We start from the raw sequence: 16,193 nt of genomic DNA, 5'->3' as shown, positions 1-16,193 counted from the left end.
GTGGATTGAGAATCAGGTAATAAGAAATTTTGACATCCATTGAATTTGGTGCTAAGCACAACTTTACAAATCTGGATAATTCCTTACCTTTGACCTTCTTCAGCAAAATAGAGCGAGGTTACTCCACAATCCTTCCCATCGCCTTCTGTGAAATATTTGGCTAATTCACCTTGCAGTTCTTGTAGTTTTGGTTTAGTTAGTTTCTATAAATAGAGAGAGAGAGCGAGAGAGAAACAGGGACTGAAAAGACACTTCAGCAAACAAAAGAGGAAGAAAATGATTGTGCAAGTTTAAGAAGCAACATAAACCAAGTTTCAAAATTAAGTGCAATGCATATAATTGTACAGAAAACACAAAACCCAGTCACAAATCTCTAAAATTTCATCAAGATCACTGTTCAAATGTTGAAAAAATGCAAGTAACACCTTTTCACTGTCTCACTCAGTCAGCTCAAAGCTGTAGGGCCTGGACTAGATCAAGACTGAGTAAGAATACAGCAATCCTCGGGTATGGAGGAAGAATGGAAGAGAAATTCACTTTCAAAAACAGTGTGCTTCAGTGTGTAATAAACTAGAAATTCAGACGATGTAAGCAATCTTCATATATGCCGACACAGCCACTACTGTCAAAAGAGATGTGTTAATGTTTTATAGCAGATTCTCAAGTATTACTTAAAATCTACTGGGGGTTAAAAATTCAAATGGTATAATGCAGAAGAAAAAAACGATTGGTTGAATCTATCTTGACAATTGATGCCAATATATCTGTTTCCTGAAAACAGAAGTTTCATAGAAATTAAGCCATGAGCAGTCACTAAAAGAGCACAATAACAATTCTCTATTCTTTGTTATAGTGTTTCATGCTTTAGAACTGCTAGTCAACAACAGCCCCAGAGAAGATTTTGTAAAACTGTTTTGAAATGAGTGTGATGTTATTAATAATTCAGAGAGCCAGGGCAACATTCACAAGTCAAACTATCACTGCAGCAAACCTTGAGACTGAAGGCATTTTCCTACCAACAAGCAGGTATAAGACATGATAAATAAAAACATAGATAACCAACACTAACAATTATTCAAACAGTTTAGCCATGTTTTCAAGATTACGCAGAAAAATTCAAAGCAATCTATGTCCAGTTTCTCTTCATTAATACTGAGGCATAAAAGTATTAGACAAATGAACTTTAAAAACTTAATTACTAATAACAGTACCTGAGGATTGAAGTAGATTATAGCCATGATATGCTTGGCTCTAGTAATGCGTACAGTCAACTGCTTCCAGTGACCTTCATACGTTTCTGGGCAATACACAGAATAAGGAGATAACCTGCAAACAAAACAAAAATGTCAGAAATATGATTAACATTTAAATGAAGTAGGGTTTAGGAAAACGAGGGTCTCTCTTCATGGCTTCATCAGCAGCCTGAATGTGAATTATTTCAGCACAATCCAATTTGCTGCGAATGCCCTTTCTGACAGCTTACAACCACAGTGGCAAACTGGCTAAAACTAATCTGAATGGTGACTCTACTTGAATGGATTACTACAATCGGTTTCTGCTTCTATATCATATGATTGCAGTCATCTGGAATTCAAGTTTTGCATAAAGATTTGTAGCTCAGGTGCTGGTTGCCATAGTTGTTAGTATGTTTGGCGACCTGGGAAGTTGATTTGCACAAGTTTTGTCCCCTGCCTAAGTGACATCTTCAGTGCTGTGGAGCCTCCTGTGAAGCACTGCTGTACTGCGCCTTCTGAAATTTATTTGGTTCCGTTCCTGCTGCTTCTGGTTGCTCGTTGTGGTGACTGGCATATTGGGTCTAGGTCTATGTGATAGTGTTGGAGTTCGTGGATAAGTGCCATGCTTCTAGAAATTCTCTGGGTGTCCTCTGTTTAGTTTGTCCTATGATTGTTGTGTTGTCCCAGTCGAACTTGTGGTCCTTGGCATCTGTGCATATGGTTATTAGGGACAGCTGGGTGTGGCGTTTAGTGGATAGTTGGTGTTCATTGATGAGGATTGCTAGTTGTCTGCTTGTTTATCCTAAGTAGTGTTTCATGCAGTCTTTGCATGGAATCTTGTATATTACATTAGTTTGTACGTAACGGGTCTCGGGTCTTTTGTTCTGCTGAGTCGTTGACTGAGTGTGGCTGTCAGTTTATGGGCTGTCATGAATCCAAGTGGTCAGAGAACTCTGGCTCTTAGTTCAGAGATTTTTTATATCAATTAGCCACTAAACACCACAACCAGCTGTCCCTAGCAACCATACACACAGATGACAAAGACCATAAATTCAACTAGGATATCACAATGATCATAGGACAACCACAGAGTTTCTAGAGGCTAGAAGAACACAGCAAGCCAAGCAGCATAAGGAGGTGGACAAGTCAACATTTTAGGTGTAACCCTCCTGATACTGCCTGGCTTGCTGTGTTCTTCCAGCCTCCTGCTTGTCCACCTTGGATTCCAGCATTTGTAGCTGAAAATGTGTTGCTGGTTAAAGCACAGCAGGTCAGGCAGCTCTGGCCCGAAATGTCGAATTTCCTGTTCCTTGGATGCTGCCTGACCTGCTGTGCTTTAACCAGCAACACATTTTCAGCTCTGATCTCCAGCATCTGCAGACCTCACTTTTTACTTCCAGCATTTGTAGTTTTTTTTTGTCTCTAAGAGAATTTCTAGAAGCATGGCACTCAGCCACAGATTCCATCAACAAACACATAGACCTAGAACCCATTATACTGGCCACTACAATGAACAACCGGAACCAGCAATCAGAAGTAGCAGGAACAGATCCAAATAAATTTCAGAAGATACAGTACAGCAGTGCTTCATAGGAGGTTCCAAAGCACTGCAGATGTCACCAAGACAGGGAACAAAACATCTACAAATCAACTTCCCAGCTCAGCAAACATACCCATGACTACGGCAGTCACCTGGAATCACCTTCAGTTTTGTTTATAGTCCTGGCTAAGACAACCATGTCTCCACAACAGCCACTAAAGTGTTTCAGAAACAATTTCTCTGGGCCCCCCTTTTTTTAGTTTTAAAAAAAAGGAAGCCCTGATTACAATACTGAATTCTGAAGAGCATCATAATAAAAATACAATTGGTATTTCAGAGAAGTAGCTACAGGCAAATAGCCCAGGTCTGAATCCCACACTAGGCTGCCATTTGTATGTGTATATATATCAATCAATAAAAATGAACCAAGATACCCAGCCTGTCCAAAACAAATATCCTCCCTCAAGCCAACATTAAGGATACTGAAGAACAGGGACATAAGATTACTGACTGTACTGGTTTTCAAGTGAAGAAATGGAACTATTTCTAGGGCAGGTAAATAAAAGCAATGGCGGAAAAGAAGAAAGAAGCAGTACTGTAATAGTCCAACTATAGAGAGAAAAACAACATGGTAATCCACTGAAATAGTGAGTGGCTTTAATAACCTTATGTAGTTCTGAAATGCCTTCACAACCTCCTTTGCTTTGGCTGGAATATGAACAGTATCAAATGGTTCTACAACTGCACACGATCCTCCCTTGTATTTACCCAAACGACATCCTATAGTTTTATCTTCTCCATTTGCTCCAACGCCAATTAGAAATTCGCACTTGTTACGGTATTCAGTCTGAAACAGAAAATTGCAATGCTGGAAATCAACTGGCAGAATTGAAGCCATAATCAGTACAAATACCAAACCTGCAGCACCATATTGCCACATTCCATGACACTTTCCGGATTCAGGTTATATGCCAGTTAGGATTTTACAAAGTTAGGTGACAATTCAAAGATGGTGACAAGAATGCATTCTCATGTATATGGCCAAAATGGCTATTCACTAACTTCAAAGTTTGCTAGACCAGAAACACATCATTAGCTAAAAGGTTGTGCTCTCCTTTCCCATTGGCATAGAGCTTTCAATATTCATTTTTTCCCTAGAGTCCCTGAAACTATTTATTTCCATCACAAAGACACCATTTGACTCAACGACTGAACGTTTTGCAGCTTCCTGGGTTATTTAAGTTTCATTAAATTAACCAGATGGGACCTGTTTGCATCCAGAAGAGTTGATAAATGCTTGGAGTCAGAAAATCTTAGGATCAACTTTGGGCAACTACAGTAACACACCTGAACGTTAGATATCCTCTACTCCCACCATAATCACAATTGCTCACTCAAAACTGAGGTGTGCAAGGGTGAATTTATATTGTTATGTGACGTTCTGGATGTTAATATACCTGCAGTGGTGACGGCTTCACTCCCTCCAATGGACAACAGGTTCCACCAAACATCTTTTTCTGTTGAAATACCCATGGCACAAAGGCTCGATTATGAGTGCCTATTTCTCTAATATTTTAAAAACAAAATATATGGGGAAGAAGAATTAGATTTCATCAACCATATTTTAAAAAGCCAAAGACTGATATGAATTTTGTTGTGTAGCACCTTGGTTAAGATTGGTGTTTAACCATCATCAATGCACTTCAAACTTAAGTTGTTATATAAATCTCTTAAGATCTTAAATTTCTACTTGAGTCAGATATTAGACTTCTCAATGGTCAGAGACCAATGTTACACAGCAATACTTTCTCCACAGACACTGCTTCTTGGCGCTCTGACCCAATATCCATTGAAATGTCTGGGATGCTTAATTACTTCCAAAGGTTCAGCTTCTCACAGCAGTGACAGAGTGTGGTCATTATTTAACTGAGGGATGCATTTCCAAAATTTCAGTTCAGAATAAAGATTCACCTCCCCTTGCCCCGCCCCTAAGTCACAACAAAACTAAAACTGTCCTCTAAACCAGACTAAAGCATTTATATTTCAAGTGCATGCACCCTCATGGCACTTATTTCTTTACGAGCAGGGAAGAAATGACCATCACCAGAACAAAAGGCGAGAGCTGACCACACGAGCATACTTTACCAATGGGGAAATTAAGAGACTGCCACCAGGGCCACAGCTGACATTGAAGTATCCTCAAGCAACTGCCTTCCAGTGAGGCAGTGCCTCCATGAGCCACAGGGCAGCCAAAGAGTCATAGAGATGTACAGCACAGAAAGAGACCCTTCAGTCCAACCAGATGTCATAACCTAATCTAGTCTCATGTGCCAGCACTTGGCCTATTTCTTTCTAAGCCCTTCCTATTCATATTCCCATCCAGATGCCTTTTAAATGGTGTAATTATACGAACATCCACCACTTCCTCTGGCAACTCATTCCATACATGCACCATCCTCTGTTTGAAAATGTTGCCCATTAGATCCCTTTTATATCTTTCCCATCTTACTCTAAACCTGCACCCTCTAGTTCTGGACTCCCTCACCCCGGGAAAAGACCTTGTCTATTTACCCTATCCATGCCCTTCATGATTTTATAAACCTCGATAAGGTCACCCCTCAATATCCGATGCTCCAGGGTAAACAGTCCCACCCAATTCAGCCTCTCTCTATAGTTGAAATCTTCCAACCCTGGCAAAATCCTTGTAAATCTTTTATGAATCCTTTCAAGTTTCACAACATCCTTCACAACATAGGAAGGAGACCAGAATTGCATGAAATATTCCAAAAGTGGCCTAACCAACGTTCTGTATAGCTGCAACATGCCCTCCCAACTCCTATACTCAATGCTCTGACCAATAAAGGAAAGTATACCAAATGCCATCCTCACTATCCTATCTTCCTGTAACTCTACTTCAAAGAAACAATGAACTTGCACTCCTTGGTGCAACACTTCCCAGGATCTTAGCATTAAGTATATAAAACCTGCTCTGATTTGTTTTTCCAAAATGCAGCACCTCACATTTCTCTGAATTAAACTCCATCTGCCATTTCTCAGCCCACTGGCCCATCTGATCAAGATCCCGTTGTAATCTGAGGTGACCTTCTTCGCTGTTCACTACACCTGCAATTTTGGTGTCATCTGCAAACTTACTAACTATACCTCTTATGCTCGCATCCAAATCATTTATATAAATGACGGAAAGCATTGAACCCAGCACTGATCCTTGTGGCACTCCATTGGTCACAGGCCTCCAGTTTGAAAAACAACCCGCCACCGCCACCCTCTGTCTTTTACCTTCGAGCCAGTTCTGTAGCCAAATGGCTAGTTCTCCCGTGAAGAACCTTATCAAACATCTTAGTAAAATCGATATAGATCACATCTACCGCTCTGCCCTCATCAATCATCTTTGTTACTTCTTCAAAAAATTCAATCAAGTTTGAGAGACATGATTTCCCATGCACAAAGTCATGCTGACTATCCCTAATGAGTCCTTGCTTTTCCAAATATATGTAAATCTTGTCCATCAGGAGTCCTTCCAACAACTTGCCCACCACCAATGTCAGGCTCACTGGTCTAAAGTTCCCTGGCTTTTCTTTCCCACCTTTCTTAAATAGTGGCTCCATGTTAGCCATCCTCCAGTCTTCCAGCACCCCACCTGTAACTATTGATTATACAAATATCTCAGTAAGGGAACCAGCAATCACTTCCCTAGCTTCCCACAGAGTTCAAGGATCATCTTCCATGTCCTGCTAAGCACAGATGCAAAATACTCACTTACTATCTCCCACAGCTACACACATAGGCTGCCTTGCTGATCTCTGAGGGCTCTATTCTCTCCCTAATTACCCTTTCGTCCTTAATGTATTTATGAAATACCGTTGGATTCTCTTTAACCCTATTTCCCAAAGTTATCTCATGTCCCCTTTTTTCCTTCCTGATTTCCCTCTTAAGTATACTCCTACTGCCTTTATATTCTAAGGATTCATTCAATCTCTCTATACCTGACATATGCTTCCTTTTTCTTAACAAAATCCTCGATTTCTCTAGTCATCTAGCATTCCCTAAACCTACCAGCCTTTCCTATCACCCTAACAGGAATATCCCGTCTCTAGACTCTTGTTATCTCATTTTTGAAGGTTTTCCATTTTCCTGCTGTTCCTTTATCTGCGAACATCTGCCCCAATCAGCTTTTGAAAGTTCTTGTCTAACACTGTCAAAATTAGCCTTTCTCCAATTTAGAACTTTAGCTTTTAGATCTGGTCTATACTTTTCCATCACTATTTTAAATCTAATAGAATTATGGTCGCCGGCCCCAAGGTGCTCCCCCGCTAACACCTCAGTCACCTGCCCTGCCTTATTTCCCAAGAGTAGGTCACGTTTTGCACCTTCTCTCGTAGGTACATCCACATACTGAATGAGAAAATTTTCTTGTACACACTTACGTTTCTTCTCCATTAAACCCTTCACACTATGGCAGTCCATGTTTAGAAAGTTATAATCATCTACCATAACCACCTACTATTCTTACAGATAACTGAAATCTCCTTACAAATTTGTTTCTCAATTTCCCCCCGACTATTACGGGGTATATATTACAATCCCAATAAGATGATCATCCCTTTCTTATTTCTCAGTTCCACTCAAATAACTTCCCTGGATGTATTCCCAGGAATATCCTCCCTTGGATTTGATACTGAGTAATGAACCCGGGCAGGTGTCAGATTTGCAGGTAAGTGAGCACTCTGATGATCATGCCCACAATTTGGTTATGTTCACTTTAGCAATGGAAAGGGATAGGTATATACCACAGGGCAAGAGTTATGGCTGGGGGAAAGACAATTATGATTGGGCAAGATTTAGGATGGACGGGGAAGGAAACTGCAGGGGAGAGGCACAATTGAAATGTGGAGCTTATTCAAGGAACAGCTACTGCATGTCTTTGATAAGTACGTACCTGTCAGGCAGGGAGAAAGTGGATGAGCAAAGGAGCCATGGTTTACTAAAGAAGTTGAGTCTCTTGTCAAGAGGAAGAAGGAGGCTTATGTTAGGATGAGATGTTAAGGCTCACTTAGGGCGATTGAGAGTTATACGTTAGCCAGGAAAGACCGAAAGAGAGAACTAAGAGGAGCCAGGAGGGGACATGAAAAGTCGCTGGCAGATATGATCAAGGGAAACCCTAAAGCTTTCTATGGGTATACCAGGGATAAAGGAATGACTAGAATAAGATTAGGATCAATTAGGAACAGTAGTGGAAAGTTGTGTGTGGAATCCGAGGAGATAGGAGAAACACTAAATGAATTTTTTTTGTCAGTATTCACACTGTAAAAAGACAATGTTGTCAAGGAGAATGCCGAGATACAGGTTACTAGATGAGACAGGACTGAGGTTCACAAGGAGATGGTGTTAGCAATTCTGGACAGTGTGAAAATAGATAACTCCCCTGGGCAGGATGGGATTTATCCTCAGATTCTCTGGGAAGCCAGGACAGAGATTGCAGAGCCTTTGGCTTTGATCTTTATGTCATCATTGTCTACAGGAATAGTGCCAAAAGACTGGAGGATAGCAAATGTCGTTTCTTTGTTCAAGGAGGAGTTTGGAGACAACCTTGGTAATTATAGACAAGTGAGCTTTACTTTTGTTGAGGGTAAAGTGTTGGAAAAGGTTATAAGAGATAGAAATCATAATAATCTAGAAAGGAATAAGTTGATTAGGTATAATCAACGCAGTTTTGTGAAGGATAGTTTGTGCCTCACAAAAAACATATTAAGTTATTTGAGAAGGTGACCACAGATGGATGAGGATAAAACAGTTGATGTGGTATATATGGATTTCAGTAAGGTGTTTGATAAGGTATTCCACAGTAGGTTACTGCACGGAGGCATGGGATTGAGAGCGATTTAGCGGTGTGTTTCAGAAATTGGCTAGCTGAAAGCATCCTAGAGTTCTGTTATTAGTGGTGTACCACAAAGATCTGTTTTGGGTTCACATGCGGTTTGTCATTTTTATAAATGAGCTGGATGAGGGCGTAGAACGACGGGTTAGTACACTAAAGTTGGTGAAGTTGTGGACAGTGCCGAAGGATGTTGCAGATTACAGAGGGCATAGATAAGTTGCAGACCTGGGCTGAGAGGTGGAAAATGGAGTTTAATGCAGAAAAGTGTGAGGTGATTCACTTTGGAAGGAGCAACAGGAATAAAGAGTACTGGGCTAATGGTAAGGGTCTTGGCAGTGTAGATGAAGAGAGAGATCTCTGTGTCCATGTACATAGATCCCTGAAAGTTGCTACCTATAGCTGTTCAAAGTTTGTAAGAGGATTTGTAGCTCGGGCGCTCATTGTTGTGGTTCTGTTCGCCGAGCTGGGCGAGTGTTCATGCTCTCCTCTATATTGAAAAGATGAAATACAGAATGGGTGAGTACTTTGCAGAACACCTATATTGTGTCAATAAAAATGATCCCGAGCTTCCACTTGCCTGCCATGCTCTTCCATGCCAACATTTCAGTCTCAAGCCTGCTGGAGTGTTCCAGTGAAAATCTTCCAGCTTGAGGGAAGATCTTCTACTTAAGTATCCTCATCTTCTACTTAAGTATCTTACAGATTCAACATTGAGATTAACAATTTCAGAGCACGAACACTATCTTCCTGTCTATCCCTCATCATCAGCTATTTTGCTAGCTGCTTCAAATGCTGAAGAACTAGACTTGAAATGCTAACTCTGTTTTCTGTCCATAAATGCTGCCAGATCTGCTGAGTATCTCCACCAATTTCTGTTGTTGGTTTGTTTGAGATCTCTGGCATCCACAATTCCTTGTTTTATTATTAAAGCAGGAATGTAATTTGTTGGCTATGGTGTGACATAGAGTCATAGCACGGAAACTCGTCCATGCCAACCAGATATCCCAAACCAGTTTGCCAGCACCCGGCCCATATCACCCCATCCAATTGCCTTTTAGATGTTATAATCATACCAGCACCCACCACTTCCTCTAGCAGCCCATTCCACACATGCTCCACCCTCTGTGTGAAAACGTTGCCCCTTAGGTCTCTTTTATACCTTTCCCCTCTCACGCTAAACTTGAACCAGGACAACCCGAGAATGGTGAAAACTCAACAGATTTAAAATCCTTACAGCCTACCAGCTCAGCAGTCTAAAGTAATGTTGGAATTCTGATAATCAGGCAAGTGCATTAAAAAAAGCCAATGTATAGCATGCTTATTCTTATAAAGGCATGTATTTTTACTTGCTTCACTAACAAACCCAAAATCCCACAGTTTGTATACATACGTAGTTAACAATGCCAACACTTGTAAGACATTTTGCTCTTTCTTTTTCAGCTGTTCTTCATATGGAATGTTCCAAAGGGGTGTCACCACATCAGCAATTTGTTCACTTAAAGGTCTGTCCAAAACATCCACTGGAGCAGTACGTTTTTGTTCATGATTATCATTCTCAATGCCTTCCTGCTTTCGTTTCTTGGCAATAGGATCAGCTTTTGGTTTTGCTAATCGGACATGCAAATTCCTATTTTTCCAAACTTGTCCCTGAAGGACCTCCATTGCTCGATCGCGTTCTTGCTCCTCTTTAAAAGTCACAAATGCAAAAGGCCGCTTTCCAAAGAGTTTGATTTTGTGAGGAACTAAGTTATTCCTGCTGAGAAATTTTCTTAAATCACTGAAACTTACAAATTTTGGGAGGTTCTGTATTTCAATCTTGTAAATCTCAGATGTAAAAAGATCATCTTTAATATAGCGATACACATCAGCCTCAAGCTCATTTCCATTCACCTGAGTTTCATCTGAGATGCAGGAATCCTCATTTTCCTCCGGCGTGGATGTCTCATTAATTTTTTTTTGAAGGTCTCCAGGAGAAATGCTGGTTCCTTCTTCTGCCATTGTTTTTCCAAATTCTAAAATACATACAACATTATTATTATTCTACAACCACACAAAAACAACATCCAGCGTTCCTCAATCAGACACCATGCTTCCAAATATCCCTTGATTCTGTTCCAACAAATCCAAATTCAAAGCAGTACTTAATGAATCAAGATGAATTTTTAATTTTTCAAATGAAGTCCCAAGCTGATGCTGTTCATTTGTTTAAAATTATGAATTTTTACTTTTCCATTGGCTTAAGGCATTAGACCTTAATTCACTTCTTCATATCTTTACAGCCATTAGACAGCAATTTTCAACAGTTCTAGCCAAATTGGTTTTAATATCCACAACGAAAAAATACACAGGAACATCCAAGTTCCCACTAAAAATGTTCAACACTAGTCCACTGTCATTTGACATCAGGTTCATTACACAAGTTCGGGATTTCAGTGCACAAATCAAGGATTATCCTTTGTGGCAACATTGAAGGAACTGTGCAGCGTCACTATACTATCTTTCTCATAAAATACTAACTAAAGTCCCTTCTACTTTTTCAGGAGGTCTTAAAAGATTATACAGTATTCTGTGAAGACCAGGAACTACTTGCATTTCTGGTTAACATTTATTCTTCAAACAAAACCATTTAAATGTTTTATCGGGGTGGGATTCAGGGGTTGGGAGTTGGGACAGGAAAACTATAAACCATTTAGCCTGACATGAGTAGTATGGAAAATACGAGAATTTATTAAGGTGTTAATAATAGTCACTAAGTTTTCTAAGTATCCTACAAATTAATGTAACAAGCAGGACATGCAATGAATAAACAATGGATGCAACAGATTTAGATTTTCAATAAACATTTTATTCGGTTTATTGAGTGCTTTGGTTATTGAACGAGTAACTCAAGAGGTCTGGACTAATGCTCTGGAATAAAGTTCAAATCCTACAACTGTAGCTGTAGAACTGTGAAATGAACTGCCAGAGGAAGTGGTGGATGCAGGTACAGGTGCAATGTTTAAAAGGCATTTGGATAAGCACGTAAATAGGAAAACGTTGAAGCGAGGTAGGACTAGTTTAGTACGGGAACATGGTCAGTGTGGACTGGTTAGACTGAAGGGTCTGTTTCCATGCTATATGATTCTATGACACTACATGTGACACTAGACCCACAACAGTTGACTTTTAATTGCCCTATGAAATGGCCGACCAAGCCAATCAGTTACATTCATGTCAGTGGCTCACTGGCACCTTCTCAAGTTCAATTAAATTAGGAATCATAGGATCAAGGACGTAATGAATTAGTGTACATGGAGGTTGGGTTAGTGAACAAAGTGGAAACAAACAAATTATCTTCTGGTTAACATGCTGTATGCAGTGGTCAACTATACACAATCTACTTAGGCTGTAAGTTTGCTCACTGAGCTGGAAGTTTTGTTTTCAGACTTTTCATCACCATACTAGATAAGATCAGAGAGTCTCTGGTGAATTGAGGTGGTATGTCGCAATTTCTATTTGTGTGTTTAGGTTTCTATGGGTGGATGATATCATTTCCAGTTCTTTTTCTCAGAGGACAGTAGATGGGATTCAAATTGATGTATTTATTGATAGAGGTCCGGTTGGAAAGGCATGCTTCAAGGAATGTGAGGTCTGCTGATGCTGGAGATCAGAGTCGAGAGTGTGTTGCTGGAAAAGCACAGCAGGTCAGGCAGCATCCGAAGAGCAGGAGAATCGACGTTTCAGGCTGGAGCCCTTCATTTTCCTGATGTGGACCTGACCTGTTGTGCTTTTCCAGCAACACACTCTCGACATGCTTCAAGGAATTCTTATTGAGTCTCTGTTTGGCTTGTCCTAGGATGGGTCTTCTTCATCTGTAAGAAATAGTGGGTCGTGTCTTTTTGTGGCTAGAAGAAAGTGAGGTCTGCAGATGCTGGAGCTCAGGGTCAAGAATGTGGCGTTGGAAAAGCACAGTAGGTCAGGCAGCATCCAAGGAGCAGGAGAAACAATGTTTCGGGTTGAAGCCCTTCATCAGGAATTAGGCTTGTGAGCCAAGGGGGTTGAGAGATAAATGGGAGGGGGTGGGGCTGGGAGGAAAGTAGCGAGAATGCAATAGGTAGATGAAGGTGGGGTTGATGGTGATAGGTCAGAGAGGAGGGTGGAGCGGATAGGTGGGAAGGAAGATGGATGGGTAGGACAGGTCATGAGGGCAATGCCGAGTTGGAAGGTTGGATCTGGGATAAGGTCAGAGAAGGGGAAATGAGGAATCTAGTGAAATCCAAGGAGGGTCCCAAGGCAGATAATGAGGCGTTCTTCCTCCAGGCGTCGAGTGGTTAGGGTTTGGCGATGGAGGAGGCCCAGCATTTGCATGTACTTGGTGGAGTGAGAGGAGGTGTTAAAGTGTTCGGCCACAAGGCGATGGGGTTGCTACGTCCTGGAGGTGTTCTCTGAAGCGTTCTGCAATAGGGCGTCCTGTCTCCCCAATGCAGAGACCACATCAGGAGTGATGGATACAGTAAATGATGTGTGGAAGTGCAGATAAATTTCTGATAGATGTGGAAGGCTCCTTTGGGGCCTTGGACCGAGGTGAAGAGCAAGGTGTGGGCGCAGGTTTTGCGATTCTTGCCGTGGTAGGGAAAGGTGCCGGTGGGGAGGTTCCATCTTTGTTGCCACTGGAGTGGTGGTGTTCGAGGGCAGAGGTGTAGGACGTGAATGAGATGCGCTGGACAGCATCATCAACCACGTGGGAGGGAAAGTGGTGGTCTTGGAAGGATGCCGTCTGGTATGTTCTGTGGTGGAACTGGTCCTCCTAGGAGCAGAGGTGGAGAAATTGGGAATAAGAGATAGAATTTTTACAGGAAGCCGGGTGGGAGGAGGTGTAGTCCAGGCAGCTGCGAGTGTCGGTGGGTTTGTAGAAGATGTTTGGTCTGGAGAAAGTCGGAGGATGCAAAGGAGAAATTATTGAGGGTGAAGACCAGTTTAGCCAATTGAATGAAAGTGTCAGTGGAAGGATACTGGTGGGGATGCCAGGAGAGGAAGAAACAGAGGGCTTGGAGGCCTTCGTCATGGCAGATAGAGGTGTACAGGGACTAGATGTCCATGGTAAAAAGGAGGCTTTGAGGGCCAGGGAAACGAAAGTCATGGAGGTGGTGGAGGGTGTGGGTGGCGGAGGGTGTGGGTGGCATCCCAAATGTAGGTGGGGAGTTCCTGGACTGGGGGAATAGGATGGTATCAAAGTACGTAGAGATGAGTTCAGTGGGGCAGGAGCAGGCCGAGACTATAGGTCGGCCGCAGCAGTCAGGTTTGCGAATCCTGGGTAGGAGGTAGAATCAGGTGGGTAGAATGCTTCAGAAAACATCTCCGGGGGATACGCACAAAGCAACCCCACCATCCTGTGGCTGGGCACTTTACCTTCCCCTCCCACTCTGCAAAGGACAAGCAGATGCTGGGCCTCCTCCATCGCCAAACCCTAACCACCCAAGGAAAAAAGCCTCATCTTCCGCCTTGGAACCCTCCAACCACGTGGGATCAATGTGGATTCCACCAGTTTCCTCATTTCCTCTCCCCCCCACGTTATCCCAGATCCAACCTTCCATCTAGGCACCACCATCATGACCTGTCCTACCTATCTTCCTTCCCGCCTACTTGCTCCACTCTCCTCTCCAACCAATTATGTTCTCCCCCACCTTCAACTACCTATCGCACTGTTGTGGTTCTGTTCGCCGAGCTGGGAATTTGTGCAGAAGATGTTTTGTCCCCTGTCTAGGTAACATCCTCAGTGCTTGGGAGCCTCCTGTGAAGCCTGGAAGGATGTGATTCTTTCGGTATGAATGCCAAAAGAATCGAATCCTTCCAGGCTTCACAGGAGACTCCCAAGCACTGAGGATGTCACCTAGACAGGGGACGAAATGTCCGCAACACAAATTCCCAGCTCGGCGAACAGAACCACAACAACGAGCACCTGAGCTACAAATCTTCTCACAAACTTTGAACACCTATGGGCGAGAGACGCTAAGCCAAGCCAGGAAATGGGAATCCTGTGCCAACTGCCTAAGGGCCACATATGAACCTATCGCACTCTCAGCTACCTTCTCCCCAGCCCCCCACCCCGCCCCCCCCTCCCCCATTTATCTCTCAATCCACTTGGCTCTCAAGCCTCTTCCTGATGAAGGGCTTATACCCGAAATGTCAATTCTCCTGCTCCTTGGATGCTGCCTGACCTGCTGTGCTTTTCCAGCACCACACTCCTGACTCTTTTCGTAGCTAGTTGATGCCTGTGTATCCTGGTAGCTAGTTTTCTGCCTGTTTGTTCAATGTAGCGTTTGTTACAGTCCTTGCAAGGTATTTTGTAAATGACATTCATTATGCTCGTCGTTTGCATATGGTCTTTAAGCTCATCAGCCACTGTTTAAGTGTGTTGGTAGGTTTGTGGGCTACCATGATGCCAAGAGGTCTGAGCAGTCTGAAAGTCATTTCAGAGATGTAGGGTAAAGTTGTTAGGGTTTCTGGGCATGTTGCGTCTGCTTGTTTGGATTTGTTGCTGAGAAATTGGCGGACTGTGTTTATTGGGTACCTGTTTGTCTTGATTACGCTGTATAAGTTTTTCTCTTCTGCTCTTCATAGTTCCTCACTGCTGCAGTGTGTGGTGGCTTGTTGAAATAATGTCCCAATGCAGCTTGGTTATGTGGATGCTGGGATGATTGCTTCTGTAGTTAAGTATTTGGTCCATGTGTGTTGTTTTCCTGTAGACGCAGGTTTGAAATTCCCCATTGATTGTTCGCTCTACTGTGACATCTAGGTATGGCAGTTTGTTGTTGTTCTTCTCCGCTTTTGTGAATTTTATGCCAACGAGGACAGTAGTGGTGGTGTTGTGGGTTTCCTCTAATTTGTTTTGTTTGGTGGTGACAAAGGTGTCATCCACACAGCGGTTCCACCCCTCCCAAGTTCGGGTTGGATGGTTGGAAGAGCTGTTTGTTCAAGTCTCTGTATTACTGCTTCTAATATTAGTGATCCCATGGGTGTTCCATTGATTTGTTTGTAGGACTTGGTATTGAATGTGAAGTGGGTGGTAAGGTGCAGGTCCACTAGCTTGATGATGTTATCTTTGCTGATGGCAAGTTGACCCTGTCTGGTGTTTGTGTCTTTGGTTCTTCTAGCAGTGTAGTTAGTGTTTCTTTGGCCAAGTTGATGTTAATTGATGTGAACAGAGCTGGCACATCAAAGGAAATCATTTTCTCATCCTCATCTACCTTGGTGTCTTCGGTGTTCAGGAATTCTTGGGTGGAGTGGCGTGAGTCTTCTACTAAGTATTTTAGTCTCAGTGGAGTTCCTTGGCTAGTCTGTACATTGGTGTAACAGGTAGTGAGACTATGGGTTGGGGGGGGGGGGGGGGGGGGGGGGTGGTGCTCCTGGTGTGACCCAGAAATGACCCACCCAAAGAAATCTAAACACATAAATAGAAATGGGACATACCAAAAGCACTTCTCCAGGGGCGCACTGATGTTACCTTGCTTCATTGGTAATGAAATGTTTGAAAACAAACCTT

The 16,193-nt window shown here is 42.4% G+C and overlaps 1 protein-coding gene across 1 annotated transcript in view; it reads right to left on the bottom strand.

Annotated features, from left to right (window-relative positions):
- The window catches only part of trmt2a (tRNA methyltransferase 2 homolog A), a 40,747-nt gene that overhangs the window by 21,822 nt on the left and 2,732 nt on the right, over positions 1–16,193 (bottom strand). The window contains exons 2-6 of the mRNA XM_060843413.1: positions 10,062–10,683; positions 4,233–4,341; positions 3,441–3,622; positions 1,212–1,326; positions 88–203 (exon numbers count right to left, since the gene is read on the bottom strand). Coding sequence (XP_060699396.1) covers positions 88–203; positions 1,212–1,326; positions 3,441–3,622; positions 4,233–4,341; positions 10,062–10,669 — 1,130 coding nt within the window. The 5' untranslated portion in view covers positions 10,670–10,683. The remainder of the gene's footprint in view (positions 1–87; positions 204–1,211; positions 1,327–3,440; positions 3,623–4,232; positions 4,342–10,061; positions 10,684–16,193) is intronic.

The sequence above is a fragment of the Hemiscyllium ocellatum genome, chromosome 24 (assembly GCF_020745735.1).
Source record: "Hemiscyllium ocellatum isolate sHemOce1 chromosome 24, sHemOce1.pat.X.cur, whole genome shotgun sequence".
NCBI lineage: Eukaryota > Metazoa > Chordata > Chondrichthyes > Orectolobiformes > Hemiscylliidae > Hemiscyllium > Hemiscyllium ocellatum.
Note: the sequence above shows the minus strand (reverse complement) of the source record. Positions and strands in the feature narration are given on the sequence as shown.